The sequence below is a fragment of the Ammodytes marinus genome (genome assembly GCF_949987685.1).
Source record: "Ammodytes marinus genome assembly, chromosome: 18".
Taxonomy (NCBI): domain Eukaryota; kingdom Metazoa; phylum Chordata; class Actinopteri; order Uranoscopiformes; family Ammodytidae; genus Ammodytes; species Ammodytes marinus.
The window spans coordinates 14,143,917-14,165,960 of NC_137222.1; the positions used below are offsets into that span (position 1 = coordinate 14,143,917).

The 22,044-nt window shown below is 42.3% G+C and overlaps 1 protein-coding gene across 1 annotated transcript; it reads right to left on the reverse strand.

Annotated features, from left to right (window-relative positions):
• Nucleotides 1–14,934: 14,934 nt before the first annotated feature.
• On the reverse strand, nucleotides 14,935–16,724 carry nrarpa (NOTCH regulated ankyrin repeat protein a). The gene is made up of 2 exons (XM_080046234.1): nucleotides 16,575–16,724; nucleotides 14,935–16,349 (listed from the first exon to the last, which is right to left on the reverse strand). Exon 2 carries the CDS (start codon nucleotides 15,879–15,881, stop codon nucleotides 15,561–15,563), a length of 321 nt encoding a protein of 106 aa, XP_079902360.1. The 5' UTR covers nucleotides 15,882–16,349; nucleotides 16,575–16,724; the 3' UTR covers nucleotides 14,935–15,560.
• Between the last annotated feature and the right edge of the window lie 5,320 nt (nucleotides 16,725–22,044).

Consider the following 22,044-nt stretch of genomic DNA (forward strand, 5'->3'; position numbering starts at 1 on the left):
GAGGGAACATGTGTCAGACAAAGACATGAAAGTCATGAAAGTCAACACAGGAGGTATCACATGAACATAAAGAGGGATGGGAAATGTAAGGAGGGATAAGAGAAAGTGCAGAAGTCCCTTAATGCAAAATCAGGCAGGGGGGGAGGGAAGGATAGAAATGCGGTTAGGAGGGACAGAGGAGGGAGACAGGAGAGTGTGTGTGTGTGTGTGTGTGTGTGTGTGGTGGAGATGTCATTATACAGGATGACAAAAGAAAAAGGGATTCTCTGGTCAGCTGCTGCTGCCACTGTCTATTGTCCAGCCGACAGAGGACAAGAAAGAGAGACACTCACACACACCACTCTCTCTCTCTCTCTCTCTCTCTCTCTCTCTCTCTCTCTCTCTCTCTCTCTCTCTCTCGCTCTCTCATCTCTCTCATCTTGTGTTGGACATCACTTTCTGTCCTTCTTCAAGTTCAACTCTGATTACATGGCCGTCCAACTGGCAGACCCCAGCGTTTAAAGACCCTGTGAGTCCCCTCCCCTAAACCCCAGCTGGGTCATCTGAGTGTTTTCGGCAGTTTTGAGATCCAACAGATGTTTGCTTAAAAAAAGCCTCCATGAATGAATCGAGATACAGTATATTCGCAAAGAAAGTCAGTAGTAGAAAGGAAGAAAGAAAATCATATTTACTTATAAGTATATATATATATATATATATATATATATATAGATATAAAGTATTAAAATATAAAAGTAAGATTCCTTGTACCTATATATTTAGAGTGCTGTTTTCCAAAATGGTTACCAGCAGCTGTCGTGTCTCAGGAATAACTTTATGAGGGGCAGGGCAAAATATTGAATATCCACCTGATTTGGTCAAAACAGCATAATGATAACATAAATTCCAATAAGGATACTTTTTCACATAATTGGATTTTTTTTAATAAGTCTAAATCTTAAGGTAAAACAGCAGTGAATTTAATAACAAAACATTTTCTGAAGTATGAAAAATAGATAACAGTTAAATGTATCTAATGTACTTTAAGATTGTCTTCCTGTATACAATCATTTAAGATATTTAAGTGGTCTGGTGATGCAAGTAAATACTGTACATACCTGACAAGAGTATAGGCTGACTAATGAGGCGGCAGTGGAGGATTGATTTTTCGTTAAATTCTTATGACTATCCAAAGATGAAAATGTAAAAAAAAAAAAAAATCAGGGTAATAAACCATTAGCGTATGTCTCTTACAGACATAAGCAAAATATTTCTAAATCAGTAAATATCTCCTCACAATCCTCTACCTGTCCATACTGTGTCCGTGCTGAAAGAAGATCTGGTATTAATTCACAGCCTATGCTCTGTAAACCCTATGTAAACAAAGGGGGCCACCGGACCAACATGCCTGTTTACAGAGCCTAGGCTTTGTTTTAACACAGAATTATTTTTTCAGTACACAGACAGGTAGCGCATCGTGTGGAGATATTCACAGAATTCTCAGGTATACCCTATACCTGGAATATGAAACACTGAGATACTTTACAATTTGAATGTGAAGAGAGGAATCTTGCGACCATTTTGTGTAGCTCCTGCAGTTGCTGTTTGTAGCAAAGCATTTCTGATGTTTATTTCTCCCCATTGAAAAAAATTCATAAAGAGTTTCCGGCAACCCACTTTTTTGTTTGTTAATAAATGCATTTTGATTATTTATTACACATTCATAAATGATTAATTAACTAATAATAAAGCTGTTAGTAACAATTTATACTCCCGTTATAATGTATGCCTTACTAGTAAGTAAGTAGTCTGCCAGAACCAAACTCTGCTTTAAGAAATAGAGTAACTGATTTAAGAGCATGAACAAGCGTCTCAATTAAACTAACGAGGGGGCTTGTAATTAGTTGTTTTCCAGCCATTGAGAAGTTTTTATTGTTTTTAATGAAGGATGTTTTATAAGGGGAGGTGATAAATTCAGCCAACTTATAGAAGCAGCTATGAATGAGGCTCCTTTCTTCTCTTTGTGAGTGTGCTGTGTATGTATGCGCCTCACGTAGTCGCCCCCAAGGTGCTGAGCTCTGCATTATCATTTAGCTACCTCAGGCACTGTGCAGTCTCGTGTTTGAATGTGTACCATGTTGAGTTAAAACAGCAGTGTGTTTACACATTTGTGTTTTGCTTGCACACAGTCAGTGTGAATTCATAAATGCTTTCAATGGAAATTGTTCTACTTTCCCTCCATTCCTTGGTTCAAGGCAATCCAGACCCAATGACCCTTGACCAACTGACCTCAGGGGAAATAAATCCTCCACTGCCTCTGCACAGTGTGTGACACTCTGGCTTATTCTCCATTGATTGGCCTCGTTTTGACACACACCCACACACACACACGCACGCACACACACACACACACACACACACACACACACACACACACACACACACACACACACAGAGGGTATATGACCACTCGGTGACACTTGCAGACAGGCAGACACAATAGGAGACTGAGCACATTCCTTTCCCCAGGTGGCATTACAGACGCAGGCAGATCAATGGCCTAATGGGCTCCAAAGCAGTGGCCGACGATCATTAACCCCCGGCGAGTGTGAGTTCCTCATACCTCCAGCCAGACTATTGTGCGGCCACTGTGTGATCGTATGCAGACTATTGTGGGAGGGGAGTTTTTCTGTCGTGTGGAGCTGGTTAACTGCTGGACGAGGGGTCTAACTTAGGGCATGAGATGCTGACGGCATTTGTCTTGTTGACTTGAGAACTGTGGAAAAACTGGAGATCAACATTTTGCATGAAAAAGGTACTCCATGCAGAGGTTGATAGATACATTTGCTTTATTTGAAATACATTTCAGCCCACTATATTCATGTACTGTAACAGATATTACTTCTCAGATTCAGATTGTATAGGTAAAACATATGAGCATCTTGACATATTTAACAGTATATCAAAACAAATTCTATTTTAGCTCCACGCTGAAATATTAAAATGCATTAATGCAATAATATTGATGATAATCCAATGACACATTTCTTTTTGCGAAATTACTTTGAACACTTTTGTGATATTGATGCTAATAATAGTGCACCTTTACTTAAGTAACAATTTTTATAGTGGATATTTAGCCTGCTTATAATTCAGTATTTGAATCAAAGATCTCCTTCCACCACTGTTGTTGCTGAGCAGCTGTAACTCTGTCTGTTCTGATGAGCAACTGAACAAAAGATATGTATAATATACCGTATTGCATCAGACATGCAGCATTTTCTCTAAGTTTAGGGGTTCATATGTTTTTGTATTTTTTAAAGGCCTGTCATCATCGGATTAAAGAAAAGAAGACTCAAGCGCAAACCTTGCTGGTTTATACAGCTGCTATCAAATGATTGATTTCTAGACACAGACTAATGTAGAGTGGTTTGATCACAGGCAATGCTACAGAACAGCTCTGGTTGTTGGTGCCAGGACACTTTAGTGAGGTTTAAAACCATAGTTCCACTGCCACATATCAAACACTTTGGGTATTTGGAATGACACGGCATCCCAAAAAACACTATACCAGCTAAGATTTGAACATTAAATTGAAGAGATACAATCGCAATGTTATTTCCCAACTCTTTACTTTAACCAGAGCCTCTTTCTTCTCCTCTCTTCCTTACTTCACCCCCCAGGAGCTCTCAGATTCAGAGAAAGCTCACTCAATCCCTCTTTATCTTCCAGCAGGCCCCCACTCCAATTCCACTGAGTCCCTACAGCAATGTGTGTGTGTGTGTGTGTGTGTGTGTGTGTGTGTGTGTGTGTGTGTGTGTGTGTGTGTGTGTGTGTGTGTGTGTGTGTGTGTGTGTGTGTGTGTGTGTGTGTGTGTGTGTGTGTGTGTGTGTGTGTGTGTGTGTAGAGGGCTGGTGGTGGGAGGACAATGGGCAGTAAGGGGGTTGGTTGAATGGGACCATTGAGTCTGCTCAGCCAAACAGAAAAGCATCTTCCATCTCACTTCAAACCCCACAGTTTCACTCTGTACAACCAGGCCTTTAATCTCCATAATTACTCCCTGACACACATGCATGTTTACACCCAAGCGCGCACACATATATATACAGGCATACATATCATGTATATAAATATATATGATTTATTGTTTGTGCTAATGACAGGAAAATTATATTTGTTTTGGAAACTACATTCATTCTATGGATGGAGTGATTATCAGTACACCTATTAGAGTACTTACAGTATATCATCGATGCAGGCAACCAAAGCGAGCACAAATTGAGCCATTCCTTCTTTTTACACACCGAGACAATTGCTGGTAAACAAACACGTATAATGTTACTTTTGTGGCCATAAAGCATCATATTTTTCAGTGAGCAGAGTTGATGATGATTTCATATGTGAAGACACCTACCTTGTTGTTGTTGTCTTTTCTCTCATGGCGTGTGCCACATTGCATTGTACGCACATGATGACTGGACTGCAGCCAGAGCAGAGTTGGTCTGTGTGACCACTTCCATGTGGCAGTAAAGGTACAGCAGAATCATGCAGTGTTTGCTGTCTATAGTTTTGTGTTTTTGCAACCATTCGATATTTAACTAAATCTTGAATGTCCTGTTGTAAGTGTGATCAGTTTTCAGTCCCAAAAAGTTTGAAAGTATCCCAATCAGCTCATAGTCTTTCATTTTCCCTTTATTTACTGTTCACCTGCATCCCGACCTAAATATAGGATGGGAACTGTGCACTCAGTCGCCCTCTTTCATTCTTCATAAGCCTATACGGCTAGAGAGTAACACGTTAACAGATGCATAGGGAGATGAATTCCCAAAGCCATCTAAGCCTCATCCTTCTTTACTGTAATAGAACAAATAGCTGCAACAGCTGTGTCACAATATGTATTAACAACCTAATTCACGGTAAGCCCCTTTAACAAGAGGCATTATCGTAAACAGACTGTGGGACAAAGGCGGTAGGGCCTCGCCAGAGAAAGTGCTGTCACAGAGTGCAGTATCACCGACAGTTCTTGTCACTGTTACACATGGGCCATTTAAACTCCACCGAGCTCGTTAGCCTAGATCCAGCCCTGCGGCCAGCATGCTCATTGTGCGTCCAGCACACTGAATCATTGTATGGGAGGATAATCCATACAGGGTAATTGTTACACCCTACCAGTCAACACATAAGGACAGCAGGATTTAGGTATATGTATGGACGGATGTGTGGGTTGATCCATGCGTCCAAATGACATGTGCAGATAGATAGATACAGATGGATAGAACTCAGAAATTATAGGATATTATATTTTTCCTTATAACTATCTACTTTATCAAATTCTGGTTCAAATGTCCTCACACACACACACACCTGCAAACACACACACACACACACACACACACACACACACACACACACACACACACACACACACACACACACACACACACACACACACAATTCAGCTGGCCACCTTTCTTTCTTTCTTTCTTTCTTTCTTTCTTTCTTTCTTTCTTTCTTTCTTTCTTTCTTTCTTTCTTTCTTTCTTTCTTTCTTTCTATATCTATCTAACCCTCCATCCATCCATCTATCAGCCCTCTCGACACCAGGCAAGCAGCAGGTCTGTGTGTTGGAATGACATCACACACACACACACACACACACACACACACACACACACACACACACACACACACACACACACACACACACACACACACACACAGATGAACAAAGGGTGCATGCTGCAGGAGATGTGGTGTGTGTGTGTGTGTGTGTGTGTGTGTGTGTGTGTGTGTGTGTGTGTGTGTGTGTGTGTCAGTGACAGGGTAAGGCTGGGTCCGGGGCATGGGGGGTGGTTGAAGCTCCATATGGGCACCCCACCCCCTCCTCCCCTGCAAACAGGCAGATGTCAAATGGGACGTGCCTCCCTGATAGGGCACAGGGTCACACTACACAGGGGTAAATAACAGAACAGTAGGGACAGAGAGAGAGAGAGAGAGAGAGAGAGAGAGAGAAATGCCTTCCTGCCAACATCCCCCCCTCCCCAAAGCACACCAAAAGAGATGCATACACATGCTACCTACCAGAAAAAAAGCTGCTGACACAAACATGCCAACACACAGCCGTGGGAAGTGTATTACAATCAGTCTAACAGAGAACAAACCTTAAACCTGACTTCTGATTTAAATGAATAAGTCAATTCCTTTCAGCTGAAATGAAAACATTACGAAAAAAAACATAGAGAACGTGAATAGAAAGTATTTACAACTCTATTTATATTTAACTTTGTGCAACAACCATGCCTGATCACTCTTCAGATATTGGTAGATTGGAAGACGTTCACAAGTTAAATTGTGGATTTACTCTTCAATTTATGTCATTGGTGTATTGTCTATCAGTTTATTGCACTTCCTTTTTTTCTTCAAAATAAAAGTCCATCGACGACTGCAAATAATTCTTACGGCATACGTTTCAGAATGTTTGGCATTGGTCCATTCATTTCTAATATTTAACACTATTGATATAAATGGGTTTGACAAAATTGGATTATAATAAATAATAGAGAAACACCTGGTAACCCTAACCCTAACCCTCAACCTACAGCCTCAAAAAGGACTGTAAAGTTTAATCACCACAACTTTAATACAGTTCCTTTAATCACTAACTTTCATTACATTATGCATTTATTGCCAGGTTAGTTGTATAACAATGCTTTGTTTTTCAGCGAAGCGTACCTAACAAATTGGCATCTGAGTGTGCTTCAATATCAGTGATATTGTGTGTGTTTGTGTATGAAGAATGCATGTCATGTGTCTGGCAGCATTTGACTGTGAAGGGAGATGCAACTCGATTCAAGGACAGGTGTCAGTTGTATATGTGTGTGTGTGTGTGTGTGTGTGTGTGTGTGTGTGTGTGTGTGTGTGTGTGTGTGTGTGTGTGTGTGTGTGTGTGTGTGTGTGTGTGTGTGTGGAGGTATGGGCTGCAGTCCTAAACAAAGCAGGGGAATGGACATGCACACATGCATGCTCGTGCACACGCACACACACACACACACACACACACACACACACACACACAGGCTGTTCTCTGTGTATGGAGAACTCTTGAATGGTTACGCCTGCAGGGCAGGAGTAAGGTTACTTTACATACTGCACTTACAGCTCCCTTTACCACTGGGGTATAAAATGGATTTGAATGAGAAAGAGGGGAACAGAGGGGTGGAAGAAGGAGGGAGAGAGGGGTGAGAAGGGGGGAGGAGGGGACTCCCTTTGTGTAACAGGAGGTCTGCTGCTGCTGCTCTGGCATGGCTATGGAGATGGAGGAGCGGGGTCACTCACTCTCCCCTGCTCTCTCTCCCTCTGTCCCTTCACTATAGGCTGGCTGCTCTGTCTCTCTCCATCCATCCCTTCCTCCCTATTAGCATAGCAGCTGCCTGATACAGGGCGTAGGGTGGGGACTGGCCAGGTTGCTGTGTGCATATGTGTGTGAGAGGGTGTTTGTCGGAGGGAGGGATGTTGAGGGATTGGGGGGTGGGGGGGCGAGTATAGAGGGGGGGTCCAGTCAATGGCGGTCCGTCTGGCTGGTGAATAGCAGCTAAAGCAGGCCCCCGCGAGCTAGACAAAAGGAGCCCTGGAGGGGAGGGGAGGGGATGGGGTCGGGGTGTGTGAGGGGTGACGGAGGGAGGGAGGGAGCGCTGGAAGAATGAGCCAGTGAATGGAGCGCCTTGTCACTGGCGCTATGGAAAAGCAGCACAGAATGAACTGGAAGAATGGAAGAAAAGTTCAAAAAGGAGCGAAGGGCAAGGAAAAGACCGGCCCGACCACCTGTCTCTCTCTCTCTCCCTCCCTTACTCTCTATCTCACTTTATTCTTTTTACTCCCCTTCTTAATCACAGGCAGACTTTGGGGAGGAGGGGGGTGTTCACTTGGTCGTGCTTGGCGACAGACATGTTTTTGTTTTCGGTGGAGAAAGTGTTGTATCAGCAGGATTTAAAGCTCACTGTCATCTACCAGGCATAGCCCAGACTCTGTGCTGATTCCACTGCACATGGGCTACTACTCTACTGACGTTTAAATGGCTGTGTGCTCCAATCTGTAAAATGACTAAAACGAAGAAAAAAAGCACATAGCAAGACTGTCAATAGGGATTTCACACAGAAATAATCCCCCCAAAAATGTACTGATAAGTTAGGAGATGAGGGATGTGATGGTGGACAACAGTAAGAGGGGTTGTTGCCATGATAACAACTAAAAAGGACCTAAATAAACTTTCTGTCGTTAACTGAAATGCTGCAAGCGAGCCTTTAAACATAAAAATAAAATAGAATGTTGGATGAGTGGTTGTACTTCAGCTATACAGTCTTAATCATTAATGTATACAAAGTGGTTAATGTTGATGTATATAAGACAATACTGAGCCTTTTAGTGTCTTTTAAGTAATGTGTCATATAAAGATTTGCATTTCGTCACAGCCATAAAACAATAAAGACAAACATATCATACCTCTTTAGAGATGTTACGCTCTTCCCAATCTCTGCAAGTCCTGTCCCCAAAAGATGTTGTTGCTAGAGCAACCGACTAGAAGGACTGAATTAAAGGTGCCATTATCGCACTTGCCATGTGTTGCCACAGTGGCTGCTGTTTATAGTAAAGTGTATATTTGCATTCCAGTGCCTAATCTACCGATACTTCCATACTATTTAGTGTGCCATAAAAGGATTTAGGATGTCCCAATACATGTATTTCAAATACACACCTTGATGTCTAACTACACCAATCATGCATCTATAGCCAGGATGTTTTTTTGGCTGTTCTGACCCACAATCCTCTGCACAGTGGAAGTTACTTCACATGAACTAAGCCGCAGAGAGAGTACAATCATGGACTCCGACGGACATATAAGCAAGAGGGTCAAGTTCAAAGTGCAATGTAATGATGAAAAATAGTATGTCCTAATTGTATCCACACTGTGTTTCAAAGTACTTCATTTTAAAGGGCAGCTGCAGTATGTAGTATAGTAAAAAGAAGTAGTAAGTTGTGCAATCTGGAATGTAAGGGTTGATGCATTTAATGTTGGAATTGTTTGAACTTTTTGCTGTTCTGTTCATGCAACAGCCATTCATTAAAACAGTGAATAAAGTAACATGTATTGTGAAGGAGTGGGGCTACTGAGGAAACCAGAGAATTATCACCCAAATCTGCAGCTCCCCTACCATCTTTAAGTCATTGATTTGTTTAACAGTACCAAATGTTACTGTTTAGAACAACTGTATGCTACAACTGTAATTTGATTATATTCTGGTAAGGATGCTTTGGAAAATTACTGATATATGTTGCTTATAACAAACGTATAACTTGTCAACTGCTATGCAGTCAAATCAACATAATGCTGGCCATACAAGTTGTGCTAATACTGGAATGGCAATATTGTTTTTAATATTAAATGGACTGAAATACCCAAATGACTTGCACATGCAAGATCTGAGAACATCTGCATAAATTAAGCCTCAGGCGGACAGGTGTGTTTGTTGTGGAAAATTGACTTAGAACCTGTGAGCACTAGCACTGAACTGCTATGCCTCTGTGCCATACTCCACTGACTGTTGTAAACATACAATATGTTAAGGCCATGCACACCAACACAGGTATTTTCAATTACTGTGGCTGATTGGACCTGTAGTTGGGTGGAAGTTTGTTGGAGCAATGGTGGGAAATAATGAGTGACATCCCCATACTCTATTTACCATTAAGAATGATAAGAACATCGTCCATAGGGATAACGTTAAAATATCCAGCTATAGCTCAAGCTGAAATCTGCCTGGTGCATTCAAAAAGCACATACAAAAACTTGTTACAAGATTAACTAAATTCTTCAATTACATTTTCAAGTACTTTGCATCATCTCAAGAGTAAAAATAGTACAAGTTAGTTTAACCTTAACAAACTGAGTTCAAGTGTCCGAGTGTATGTTTTCTAATTCAAGATACTGTTAAACGCTCCTTTAAGTTCCTCTTTACGTTGCTCTTATCGCTCAACCGGGTTCCTGCGGTACCTCTTAAAGTTCCTCATATTTGAACTCATCCTAAATATAAAGCAGATCTCATTCCAACAAGCCGTTTGTATTACATCATTTCTCAATGTGACGAGCGTGTCAATACCACTTTGAGGAACACGGGATCGCACAATCAAAGCGCACAAGTAGAACAGCGGCCGTTTTAAAATGAGGAATTTGGTGTTGCGGACAGTGACCAATTAAATTTCATTTTGCACACATCACAGTATGTTCAGTTAATCTTGTGCCTTACAGATCAAGTGTAAACCCTTCAAATGAGGGCTGTAAGGCATGGTTATGAATATTTTATGAGCCTCTGAACAATGGCCTTTTGAATGGAGATAATCACACAGATGCACTTGATTGCAGCTGCTGTAACATGGAGCCCACCAACAATATTTATCTCCAACAATACCAAAACAGACAATACACACACACACACACACACACACACACACACAGAAAAGTAAGCACTTATGTTTGCCGATGATGAATGTTTTTCGAATTTCTGGATCTAATGCTGCTGTCTTATTTTTCTTGAGTCAGTGCAATTATTCCCAAAACAGTTCTTCATCTGATTTTGCTCTCTCCCTGTCTTCTCTGCAAAAGAAAAATGTATCCCCCAAATGCCTTGTGTCTTGTCTAGCTCACTGAAAGCTCTGCTGCTTACAGGCCAGACCAAGACGAGCAAGGGAAGCCAAGGCACATGAAGAACCTATTAGGGGGCCTAGCAGCCAGCAGCAACCCTGGGAGGCCAGCCAACTCAGTGTGTGAACAATAGGGAACCCAGCTCAACAAAAACATCCTGCAGAAGTGAGAGACTGGAAGGAGAGAGAGAGAGAGCGAGAGGAAAGGACAAGCAAGCCAGATAGCCCGTTCAGGGGGCTGCCACGCTATCAAAACACAGAGAGGGGCTTGGTGTTTAGAGGAGCAAAGATTTCCTGGTGTGGAGTTTGACAAAGAAATGCAGAGCGGTGTGGCTTGGTGTGAACATATGAGCTGATGTTATAGATAGTTAAGCAAGCAAGCAAGTTTATATGCAGCCCTACATAACAACGACTTCTAGCTCTCTAGACAGTACAGCTTCTCTTCCACCCTACACTCTTTGCTCAAACATTTGTCGTTAACTGCAGGTCGACACCCAGTAGGTGTTGCAACACGAACAGTCGGACATGTAGAAAGATGTGTTGTCGTGTCACTTTTCCCACGACCCTCCCACAGCCGTGCAATATCAGTTGCAAGTCAACACTTTCACGAAACGGGTGGGGTTGTTGTGGCATGACTCAATCGAAAAGGGTTCATTTCTAGTTAACAGGTGCCATAGACTCGCAGGGACAAAGCAGGCGGCCTAAATTTAACCAACTGTGTCTTGTTTTCTATCTTATCAGTCTACAAGTAGAGTAAATGAGAGATTTAAAAAAATAAAGGACAATAAGTCTAAACTGAAAAGAATACGATAGACTATGATCGTTTAAAGGCTTATCTTTAAAATCACATCAAGTTTCAACACACTCGTGCAGTGTTTCTTTTTGGCTACAGATACATCAGTGCATTCCAACTACTTTTTGTGACTCACAACTGAATGAAGTTAGAGGGGTTAACAGTTTAAAAGACCATTTCATGCACCTCTACAGGAGGTTAAGTGAGTGCATATTTCACAAGTCAAAATGTAACAAAAAATAGACATTTAAATCAACTAGATGAAACAGTGTTTGTTGCCCTCCACCAAATCAGCTGATTGCAATTGCTTTTTTAAGAAGTAGCTTATGAGAAGGGGGTTAAAAAACGTGGAAGGAACAAAGCTAATTTGAGAAAAAGAGTGAAAGACACTCAAGTGAGAGCCCAACGCAGGTTCTTAGCAGGGAGCTGTACTGCAGCAGTGCAAAAACGTATGCTTTAGTCGTTAGAAAGAGAGCACAAGAGGAGTATGTGTTGGAAAGTTTTTTTTTTAGTGTGTGGGGGTAACATAAAACCAGCTCTCCCACAACACACACAGGGGAGGGGACCCTTCTTTAAACTGAGCCTACCCACAATGCACCGGGGCTCTTTTATCCCGGCAGTGAAAGGATGAGGCCAGATGAATGACAAAGGGAGAGAATGGGGATCTGGGTTGGGCCCGGCTTGGAAGACAGGGGAGGGAAAGAGAGAGAGAGAGAGAGAGAGAGGAGGGTATGGGGTGTGTGTGCTTCCCAAACCAACCTTTTTCCATGAAAAATGCAGGAGGGAGGGAGCTCTTGCTTGGGAGAAGAAATGTATGCGTACACAGAGGGCTTGAGTTTAATGATTTCTTTACTGGCTTGTACACAAACGTACAAAAATAATACAGCACTCATCGCCACATGACGTCACGTCATCATCACAGTGTTACAAACGTTCGAAGTAAAAGAATACAAACAAAAGAAAATAATAAATCAAACATGATGGAACATCTGCATCACTCATGAAAAAAAAACAGCTGTTTCCTCTTGCTTGAAATGAAGCAAGACCAGAAACACAACTTGGTCCAAAGAAGTCAGCACTTTTTTTCTTTTTTCTCTGTTTTTTTATTTTAAAAATCATCTCACTCATGTACACCAATCCGGCGGCTGGCTCCTTACGTCATAAATGTTATGACCCTGGGAAGCCAAACAACCACACAACCGTGCAATTTTTTTAAAATCATGTTACAATGATCTTACCATCAAATGTATTATTCCCCTTTCAAAAAAATAAACAGGAAGACAGCACTTCAGAAAAGAAAGTGCCCCAAGATATCATCATCATCCTCGTCATCATCAGAGTCCATATATATATATCCATATGTATATATACATACACCCAATCACAGAGATACACGCAATCTTTGTTAAAAAAAACATCATGTCTTTTCCACAAAGTAACACACACATTAGGACATTATCACCTGGAGCATATATTTATACAATAGTATTTTGTTGTGTTTGTTTTTTTCTATTCAGAAAAAGATTTAAATGTTGACACATAAAAGCCAACTTTTCAACAACAGTCATCAGTGCAATATTCAAACAAAACAAAACAAACGAGAAAAAAAAGAACAAACATCAAGTTTAAGACAAGCGATGCATATTTCATTTGTTGCCTGATACCAATCTATATTGATGTAGTGGATCTATCGCTTCAGTTACTTGTTGCTGTTCCGGGTTTGAAATGGGAAGTTCTCAGTCTGAATGACTGTTTAACACAGTGACACCGGGTGGGGTGGGGGAACCCCTATGAGAAGCATGCAGACACACACACAATCACACACACACACACACACACAAACACAGCTTCTCATAAGGGGAACCTATGCTGATGTGAAGCTTCTATACCATTGGCCATTTGAGCAGTAGGCTTTAAAAAAAGGGAAGAAACATCAAAATTAACAAAAAAAAAATAGAACATACAAGCAGCATTGATACAAATGTTAGGGTGGCATGACTTTCAGAATGCAGCAAGCGTGTTTATAAAACCCAATTATTTTTCGTTCTTTTCTATCCTTTTCTGTGACATCCTGCAATAGTCATGTGTTGTTGCTTTTTGAAATCTTCATCGTCCAACAGTATGGGTCCTGCTCAGTAGTAGTAACTATTTTCCAAAGCCTTGGCTCCTGCAGTTACCCCGTACAAACACTGGGGGCGCACAAGGCTCCGCATTTTTTTGTGCAATATAACTCCCTGCATTTATAAGCCATTTTTCTTTTTTCTACTTGTTTTAAAAATGTATGACTGAAAAAATATTGAAAAAACAAAACAGGCTGATGAAGACACACACATAGAGAGAGATAGACAGATAGAGACAGGCACGGACTCCCTTGCAGAAACTTGTCAGAATTGGTTTGGTTGTGTATAGTGTAGAATAAACTGTCCCGACCGAGGATGCAGATGTTGGGTTCATTGCATCTTCTGTATTGAAGTCCAAACAAATAAACAAACAAAACACACTGGCATGCGGATGATCACAGACAAATGGTGAATCTCTCCGGACTCCAGACAGAGTGGCTAGAGAGCTGAACAACTTGAGAATACTTTATAGTCGAGGTAGCTGGCAAAAGGCATCCAAACAAAGTCCTTTTGATGGGAGAAGGGGGTGGGGGGGGGGGGGGGTCAACAGAGGGGTTTCTTGGTGGGGGGGGGGGCTGGCAGGTCTACCTCCACACGGGACAGTTTATACTACGAGTCTGAAGCAGCTTTGAGTCACCCTAGAAATTCTTACACTTAAAAGATTTTTTTAAGAAGAAGAACCACAACATATTCAAAAATGCATCTTCTCAAATGTACCTTCATAAATAAAAAGAAAAAAAAATCAAAAACCCAGCCTGCTTTCACAGTGATGACTAGGATGTTAATAAAATACTGAAAGGAGATTATAAAGTGAATTCCAAATGCGACTTTTTTTTATACAAAGCGAAAGCAGCGGTTTTTCTTTCTTTCTCGTCTTTCTTTTTTTTTCTCTCTCTCTCAATAACACTGACCACCTGCAAAGTGGTCGCACTGGCCCTAAAGAAAGCCGGACGCCAGCATGGCAAACGAGATCTGCTCGCAGCAGAAGGCAGAGCGCACTCAGCTATAGACTACTGTCTCTTTTTCTCTTAAAAAAGTAAAGCTATTGTGTACAGTACTTCACAACATTGATGGAGTCAGTTGTTGTGTGACATAATGATTACACATCTGAAAGCGTGTTGGATAGCCATAATGCCGCTCTTTGAGGAGAAAAAAAATGATCAAAATGAATCTATGAAAGAAAACGGACCTCTGGCAGCCAACAGAGGGCAACCCTTCTTCTCTTGTTCATGTGTCTTCCCTTATAGATATTCCAGCATGCAGCCATTTAGCATCAAGTGCCGTGTTTAATATATATTTTTAAAAAATAACTTAAAAGGGGGGAGGGAAAGGGGGTTTAAGAGTGAACAATGAGGAGCAACAGGTTAAAATCTGCGCCCCCACAAAGAAACTATTCAACTGTACTGTGGGGATGGGAGGTCATGGATGGGGTGGAGGAGGGGGGAGAAAAAAAACTGGGCCATCTGCACTCTGGACACACACACACACACACACACACACACACACACACACACACACACACACACACACACACACACACACACACACACACACACACACACACACACACACACACACACAGACACTGGCTTCTTTTATAGCTAGTGGACGACAAGATCTAGACACATTCAAGAGGAAAAGCTTTAGTACCAACAAACTCACCGAAAAGGCGTTTTTCTTTTTTTTAATGTTAAAGATTCGTGTTGAAGCGCTGTGTATGAACCATGAGGTGCTGCTTCGCTCAGGAGTGCACAGAGGGCCCCGTTTTGGTTTGCAATGAGGGAAGAATATTGTGCATATATACATAGCCTATATATCTATACATAGGCTATATATATATTTGGTACAACTTAATTAATAATGGCAGTTTTGCTTTTACAAGAGCCCGGCTTTCCCACGTGTGTTGTAGTTCTATTTTCCACTTGTTGTTTGTCTCTTTATCTCTTTATTTTTACCTGACAGCAGAGACACAGATCACCGGGCGCCAGACGAGTACTTGGCCTTGGTGATGAGGTATAGCACAATGTCCTGGTGGCCCCCGAAGGCGGCGATGTGTAACGCGCTCCACCCTTCCCTGTTGGCCAGACGGATATCTGCGCCAAACTTCACCAGCAGTTTTACCAGCTCCAGGTTGCCGTCAATGACGGACTGGTGCAGGGCCGTCTGTCCCTCTGGCCCGAAAGAGTTGACGTTGAACTCGCAGTTTGTCATGTTCTGCAACAACGAGTGCAGCTCCTTGGTGTTGCCCTTCTTCACCGCCTCCTGGAAGCAAGTCGACACGTCCGCCTGGCTCATGGCTGCAGCGCGCTGGAGAGTGGGGAAACGGTAATCCGGCCCGGCCTCTAAAGCGCTCTGGTCTGGTGACAATGCCACAGTTACACTGGATTAAGGCACTTTAGAGTACTTAGTGAAAAGGAGCAGTTTATATATCCCAAAAAGGACAAGAGAGTAAAATAGCACACTTGGTGTGCAAAAAATGTTAATATTTGAGAGATATCCTAAAATTTTAAAAAGTGCTCTCAAGCGATCCAGGGGTCTCTGGAGGTGCCTCTGTTGTAGCAGCAGTAACAGCAGGTAGTAGCCTATAGCAGGGGGATGGAGAAGAAGAGAGACACCTCCGTCTTCACTCGGGCCAAATTGGAAGTACGACCAACTATCTCCACGGGGCAGCCTGATCCCTCCGCAGCTTTTCCTTGAACGGTCCGACCTGTTTCCTGGCTACGCGGTCCCGGCTATACGTCGCTGCTCGTGGGGCCAGGGTATCTGGAAAAGACGATAACAAAAAAAAGGACAAGAGAAGTCCGCATGAATCCCGATTATTAAACCAACAGACTGCGAGAGAGACCCCACATTCCGCCACATCCATGCGTGAGAGAGAAAGAGAGAGAGCAGACCTTTACGCACGCATATATAGCCTACTGCTTGATTTTTCTTTTTTTTAAATATCATGTCTTGAAATGTAATCCGCTGCTGATTTTTGTGACTTACCTGTGAAAGAATGGACGGGTCCGTGGCGACGAAAAAAAAAAGCTACAAATCCACACCGTGTGGCCCCCGGGTCTGTGTCCTCCGCGCGGTCCTTGTGAGTCTCTGCCCTGCGCTGCGCACTGGGGGAATATTTTACGCGTCCTTTATTTGCATGACAATACAGAGCCAAAGAATCAACTGTGGAGGAATGGGCGGAAACCCGGGGAGGTTATAGGCTGCCCGGCTCGTTTAGGGGGTGGGATCAGGGTCCCTGTGAATCTTTGCTTGGTGGGGAGGGGGGTGTGGTCTTCCAAAGGGGTAGAGGAGGGGGAGCCACAAAAAGTTGTTGCAGAATTATTAAACAATCCGCCCGCAGCAATATTACGGTGGTGGAGCCCCGTATCCGAGCCGACGACCCCCAGGAAGTAGGACTGAGAGCCGGGGGCATGGCGCTGAGAAAGTCGCTGAGAAAGTGTGCACGATGTACAGGATCATCCGTGGGTTTAACATCAACAGGAAGGAACTTGACAAAAGCGTCAATCTAGCCCATTGCACTTCGTTTCATTGACAGCTAATGTTGACTTTAAAGGATGCACGAGCTCATTTCACGCAATATTAAAATGTGCCAACTTTCAACAGTAGCCTAAACGCTCAAGAAAAAGTAAATGATCAGATTTAACTTCTTACTCTCCCTTTATGGCTCGTATTATGACTGTGGAAATGGGTTAATATGTCTCTTTTTAAGTGCAGGGCTATCTGGACTCATTAACAACCTGTCAGTGTAAATGGGGGCAGAGAAGGTGCCGATAATGACACACCAGCCAGGAGAGGGTGTGGTTTACAGCTATGTGCTGCTGTTGCACTTTTACGTAGTCCAACTTTCTCTGCAGTTGTGACCCTGACATGAATAGCTGACGTGCCATGCACAGGCAGTGAACGTCTCGGTTAATCAGTAGCCTGCCAAAATACGAAATGTAAAAATAAATCAAATTAACACAGTTTGGGGCTCTTGTGGATAAAGGCTATTTAAAAATCAGATGATGTGTGGCGCTGTTAAAAAATAAATTAAAAAAATTCTCTCCAAATGGTCAAAAAGGAGGTAGCTATATGAATACAGGTTTATTAGTGGCTGTCTCAACTGGGGACGCATCTTTTTCAGAAATAAAATATGCGTTACCTCCGAACAAAATGGGAATGGATAGTCAAAACACACTAACCCCCACTAACACCTCCGAGGACGAGATTATAGGCGGCTGTTTAAATCATAAACTGCGGATATATTCCAGTTGTTTTGAACTGACTACACGGCGGGACTTCAAATAACAAAAGCCCTGCGCTACTTCCTTTTTGCAAGTGAAAGAGGTGACGCTGCGCGCAGATTGTCACGCCGCTCTGCTTCCCCCCGCCACCGTGGGAACTGGGTGCCTCTGTGTGTGTGTGTGTGTGTGTGTGTGTGTGTGTGTGTGTGAGAGAGAGAGAGAAAAGGGAGACGGAGAGAAGGTGGTGATAGATATTGATCGTTAGGACACACAGTTTGACAGAGAGAATGCATGTGAACCTGGCAGATCTGGATAGACGGAGGAGGAGGGTGCGAGAAAGACAGGTTCACGTCGAGCCTCCCTCGGGCCGTTTGCTCCATTTGGCGGCCCGGCAAATCATAATCTCGTCCTGTTGTAACCCTTTGCGAACCGCTCTGATGGTCTGGTGGCTTTCACACTGTCCTCGCTTTCCCACACTCTTGAACTGTATAGCCTACATTTGGTGCACGTCTGTGGCCGCATCCGTCTACGTGATGTGATTGTGCGTCTGTGGGTTACAGTGTGGGAGAGACAGCAACAGAGATCTAACATATGATATGAAGGTCACACAGCCTATTTTATTACATCAAATATGACACACACAAAAACAAAACAAAAACAGCATATTTTAGGAGCAGCCTGTTCAATTATTTCATTTTGGGACGCATTTGGATTTGCATACATCATTGGAGTTTTTTTTGTTGTTGTTGTTGAAACGTAGTAAACATATTAAATACATCAAATGTGGCATATAAAACATAGTTCAATCGCCGTTCTACCGACATGCACAAACTGGTTTATCATACTGGTTTATGTTACCATAGAGACAGTAGGCCTATGCATCAAGTTATGTTACCACCTAAACAACTACAAATAAAGGATTAACCATAAAATGGAGCAGAAATGTCACCTCATACTCACAGCAACTGTCACCCTTGTCCATTATATTTCTGCACCCCATCACTCATTAATCAAAACCAACCACGTTTGATTTCTCAGTTCCATTATTTTTAATAACAGGACACATCAGGGTGCATTATTAAGGTTTAAACCACTGCCACAACTGCTAAACAGGAACTGACCCACGCTAGCCTTTTAAAAGTGTGTTTATAGCTTCAGAATAGATTATGTATATTGTAGGCTACCCCTCTAATAAACCCCTTTAATGCAGATGTGGGCTTTACGAAATTGACTTGACTGGTGAAGTAAGTATCAGCCATAAATTAACTGTTGCTCTGGTTATCTGCAAGTTAACATACCACACGCACTGATTTAGAGCTGCGGTGTAACTCGGCTATATGTTTGAAGGCGTCCCAGACAGTGCACAATGTAGTTTAACTAGGCTTCTGCCACCCAATCACAAACAAGCATTGCTGTATTATCGTCAATGTTTGTCATTGGTGTGTTGAATTTGAGATATTTTACTTTAAAAGTTGCCCAAGTGAGGAAAAGGGAGGCATGAAAGGTCAACCAGTTTGCATGGGAGATGTGATTCACATGTTTGATGCATCTGCAGGTGAGTGTGTTTGTTTGTGTGCTAGAAGTGGCCCACAGCTGCAAACGCTCCAAAACAAAGGCTGCGGTCTGAGTCATTACAGAAATGTGGTGAATACTGAGCCCAGGACTTTTTTTATGTAGGCTACAGATGTTCCTCTCTACAGTCATCATATGGCACGGCATTGACTTCCATGGGCACACTGGAGGTTGTGGTTCAAAACTCTTATAGCACATTGGCAGGAAATGTCCAAAGAAGATGGTTTATGGTTACTTTTTCGGTTGGTATTTTTAGGATCAGTGAAAGTGCTTTTTTTAACATCGTGTTTGTGACATGCGTGCTTTGTTTTTCTCTTAAAGTTACTGAATGGTGCAGAACATCTTCTGGAAAATCAGGAACATCTGTCCGCTATCGGAGCTTTGGCTGCAGTGCGTCTGGACTCTAACATTTGCTCAGACCGCAGGAGCCAAAAGTTTCTTCGACTGGATATGTTTCTCCCCCCACCAAACTCTGTGGCATTTGCTCTCCTCCCTCTCTCTCTCTTTCTCTGCCCCCCTCCCTCCACATACACCACTTCACTCCTGAGTCTGTCTTGGTAATGTGTGTGTCTGGGCAGAAGCACCCAAAGCAAGATACAATCGCGTGGTTGTTGTGTGGGTACACTTCAAACTGAAATGATATATTTGAAATAATTCAACTAAATTCTCAGATTATCTCTTTGACTGGGACCAATTATTAACACAGTCGGGTTAAAGGCTATATTCAGTTTAAAAGGTCATATGAAGAAATCCGTGCGTGCGTAAAAGCGCACGCCAATTAGACCTATATTTCGTAATAATCGATCTCCAAAAATCAGAAAGTCAGACATTAGTGTTCAGGTTCTGCATCGCTGAGGCCAATTCTACTAAATGGAAACTGATCATAGAGAAAGAATAAACGTCTACGCCGGTTCTATTTTTGCAGCCATATCTCTGTGCTATTGCTGTGTTGATAAACATTACATTTTTCTTGCAGCGACACAGAACAAAAGACAGTAGACTAGCCACGAAGTATTGTTGTGGTGTGTATTTCTCTCCTGTAAACGGAGCACCGGACAGATCGGTGCGCTGTGCCGAGACCCGGGGCAGCCGGGGCCAGGCTAGACGGGAGGAGCCTCCCGTCCCGGTGGTGCGCAAGCATGGCGCTGAAGAAGAGGATAGATAGAAAAAACTCTAGCACTTCAATAGACATAAAACTGTCATGTAAGAATGTTTGTTTTACTTTTTTTAATTTGTCCGCTTTGGCGATATTGTGGTTTTGCATTCATGTCAGAAAGCATGTTGAGGTTGAACTCAGTGTGTGTCTGTGTGTGTGTTAGAAAGAGAGAGAAAGACGGGGGGGGGGGGGTGTATGTGACGTAAGCCGGGAGGGAGTGGCCTTCTGAATCCAATTCATTCCGGGCACCACGTGTCCTCAGAGCGTGGGAAAGAGGCGAGCTTTTCTTCCCAGCAAAGAAAGAGCAAGGATCAAATAACACGGTGCTGCAGCAGAAAGCTCGCGCTCTGCTCTGCGCTGAGGCAGGGGCCGCGACCACCCGGACAAGGACGGGCAAGACACACAGAGGGTTTTATTTGGGAGCTAGGGTGTCGACTTCATTCATAGCAATAGCAATACTCCAGAATAAGATTAATGTTACAGCAGTTATTATTATAGAGTCTGCGATTTAAAAAGAAAGGCGTACGGCAATATGCCAAGAGTTTTTGTATTCCAGGATATGTATGTTTGAGAAGAATTGTATTAGAATATATTTATAGCAGTAGGCCTAACTAAAAATATAGGCGTCTTGCTTTATTTGCGGATATACAGTTTTTTTTTATTCGTTTATTTTTATTGTAACGCCCCAAAACAATAATAAGACCAGGTTGATCTACAGTCAGTCTTCCACAGGCATGCTGCATCCAGTTTATCATCCACATTTTTCAACATCTGAAAGTCTAATATTAATTTAATATAAAGATGGGAATATGCATCTCTTGTCTAAATTCATGCGCAAACAAAAAGATGCCCACATCTTCTCTTTTAGGAAGATGTTGGAAAATAATTGATGAGCAATAAGATCAGAACCACTCCAATATCTATAACTTTATGCTATAGCCAGCAGACAGTTAGGGTAGATTTATAGTTTGTCTTAAGTTAACAAAATACACACCCTCAAAGCTCACTAAATAACAAACTTTAAAATGATTGTAGTATTTATTTATTATAACATTATATGATATGTAGATCCAAACAAAGCTGAGCCATGCTTGCTGTTACCGCTTCATTCCAGTCTTTGAGATGATTAGCTTAGCTATCACAATTGGTTAACCTTTACAGCTACAGGCTTGGATTATTTTGAATACATTATTAATTTGCGTATGATAAATTGTCATGCTGGAGGAGCAGAGACTTTAAGCTGCCAAATAAATTTTTATTTTCACAATTTATTGTATTATTATTGCTCCATGTCAACCTGTCCCCTTGCGAAGTCCCACTAACTTCACAAGCGGACAGTAACTCCCAAGAACTTCAGCCTACACATATTGGACCCTTTACATCTGACGATGATGTGATGATCAGGTTAATATGGCGTGCATGTTCTGGAGAGAAAAAGCTCTCATTAAATACCTTAGACGTTACAAACAGAAGATCAGTCTCCATCTCCCTGCAGCAGCCACTG

Coding starts and splice junctions, on each gene's coding strand:
- nrarpa (XM_080046234.1), bottom strand. CDS start 15,881: ATGAGCCAGGCGGACGTGTCGACTTGCTTCCAGGAGGCGGTGAAGAAG.